Genomic DNA, 2,103 nt, shown 5'->3' with positions numbered 1-2,103 from the left:
ATCACTTAACTACAATTCATACGAAAATGGCAAATATTATTCTATTTTTAATTCTAAATTACAGATTTCCTGCTAACGTTGAATTAAAAAAACAGTGGATGGAAGCTGTTGGTGTGACAACAGTTTCTAAGGCAGCCACTGTATGTAGCGACCACTTCCATAATGATTCATTTCATCAAACTGATGGATATACATTTTTGAGACGTTTAACATCAACTGCTGTCCCTTTAAATCAAAACGATCAATCTTCACCATTATTATCTTCACCAATCAACAATGCATCTACACAAGTACTTGGCGACATAATAAAAAATCAAAACGATCAATCTTCACCATTATTATCTTCACCAATCAACAATGTATCTACACAAATACTTGGCGACATAATAACTCATCAAGATATGACAAATGCTGAAAATAAATCATTTCCAACAAGTACGAATACTGGCTTTGAGACACATGATCATTTAAGTTCTAGAAACAGTATTAAAAGGTACATAAAATTTTTATAAAAACTTTTTATATGCAAAATAGCTTAATATTTTAAAAAATAATTGTACTATTAATTGTATTATTAATATTTAGAAAATCATCTGCTGTCGATGTTTTCCCCAAAAAATATCGTTTCATGATCGGATATCAATCAGAGTCTTTTTCAAAAGAGGACTTTAATTCAAATAAAGCATGGAATCGGTTTGCGAGAGTTATGACTCATCAAAAACGTAAGAGGTCTGCTTCCCATATGAACTTAGTTAGAAAAGAAAAAAAAATTAATGACATGAAAGAATTAATTAAAAACATGAAAGAAAAACAGTTTTTTGAATCTGCTGAATATTTACAGGTAAATTTGTAATATATATTGCAATTGTATATACATTCCAATTAATTGCGTATTATGTAAATTCATTTTTTACTATAATTTTTTACTATAATACTTAAATTGTATATATTTACATTTTAAACATTTACATTTTAATAAATCAAATTGTTTAAAAATCTAAAACTTCCTCAAATCCAAATATGTTAACGTTAATGCTTCTATTTTTAAGTTTTATTTATTTAAGTAATAATACAATTATAAAAACTGTACAATTTATAAGAAATAGTACAGTCATAAAGCTGCGACATTTTTTTCCGATTAGTTTTTTTGATACATTGTAAAACGATTGTGGTTAGCTTAAAATATTAAAAAACTTTTCTAATTATTATTTCTTTTATAATAGGAATTACCTGAACACTTACAAGAATTAATATTTCGTATGAAAAATTATATATAATAGAAAAGAAAATTACAGCTGCGTTTCCTGCTCAGTTAAAAAATTTTGCTAGAACCTTACATTTTCACTCTCCAGCTGCTTACGAATTTGTGAGATGCAGTTATCTTAAGTGTTTACCTTGCGTCGAAACACTCAATAATTGGTTGTCTTCAAAAAATTATAAACCAGGTATTTCTGAAGAATTAATAAGACACGTGTCAAACATAGTAAAGCAAGAACTTGAGACACACAAAAAAAAAAGCTTGTTTTTAACGTTACGTTTGATGAGATGAACATCCATAAATGGAAACATTGGGATAAAAAAGCTCACAAATGGAAAGGTGTTGTCGACTTAGGTGGACAGTTGGATGAAGTTGACAGTAACAACGAACTTAAGATAGCTACTAAAGCATTGGTTTTTATGTTAGTCTGCATTAATGGGTCGTTTAAAACACCTATTGCGCATTATTTAATTAATTCTTTAACAGGTAAAGAAAAGGCAGTACTCTTAAAAGATCTATTAATAAAACTTAGCCAAAGTGACATTGAAGTAGTTAGTATTACTTTTGATGGTGATAAAACACATGCAACTGCATGTGAAGTATTAGGCGCTAATTTTAATTACAGAGAGAAGAGCGACTTTAAGCCTTACTTTGAACATCCAAATACTTTAAGACCTGTCTACGTGTTTTTCGATCCGTGTCATATGCTCAAATTAGTGAGAAATTATTTTGCGTTAAAAGGACCCATAATATATGATAAAAAAGAATTATTAGTTGGGAATATATAAAAAAATTACACAATAAACAAATTAGTGAGGGCTTGCACTGTGCATGCAAAATACGAG

The 2,103-nt window shown here is 28.5% G+C and overlaps 1 protein-coding gene across 3 annotated transcripts; it reads left to right on the top strand.

Moving 5' to 3' along the window:
- The first annotated feature begins 8 nt into the window (after positions 1 to 8).
- On the top strand, positions 9 to 1,203 carry LOC105460702. 3 transcript variants are annotated; one of them, XM_011707204.1, is made up of 3 exons: positions 9 to 231; positions 313 to 493; positions 586 to 1,203. In XM_011707204.1, the coding sequence occupies exons 1-3, from the start codon at positions 27 to 29 to the stop codon at positions 851 to 853; spliced, it is 654 nt and encodes a 217-aa protein (XP_011705506.1). In that variant the 5' UTR covers positions 9 to 26; the 3' UTR covers positions 854 to 1,203. The 3 variants fall into 3 exon arrangements, with proteins under 3 accessions (XP_011705506.1, XP_011705504.1, XP_011705503.1); XM_011707202.1 differs by having other exon boundaries at positions 9 to 290; positions 372 to 493; XM_011707201.1 differs by having other exon boundaries at positions 9 to 493.
- Positions 1,204 to 2,103: the final 900 nt, after the last annotated feature.

The sequence above is a fragment of the Wasmannia auropunctata genome, unplaced genomic scaffold (assembly GCF_000956235.1).
Source record: "Wasmannia auropunctata unplaced genomic scaffold, wasmannia.A_1.0 LD317303.1, whole genome shotgun sequence".
NCBI classification, from domain to species: domain Eukaryota; kingdom Metazoa; phylum Arthropoda; class Insecta; order Hymenoptera; family Formicidae; genus Wasmannia; species Wasmannia auropunctata.
Note: the sequence above shows the minus strand (reverse complement) of the source record. Positions and strands in the feature narration are given on the sequence as shown.

What these genes read in the sequence shown, in the direction of transcription:
- LOC105460702 (XM_011707201.1), top strand. Translation starts at nt 27, where the DNA reads ATGGCAAATATTATTCTATTTTTAATTCTAAATTACAGATTTCCTGCT. An exon ending in TCTAGAAACAGTATTAAAAG is followed by an intron (nt 494 to 585) that starts GTACATAAAATT and finishes ATTAATATTTAG; the next exon opens with AAAATCATCTGCTGTCGATG.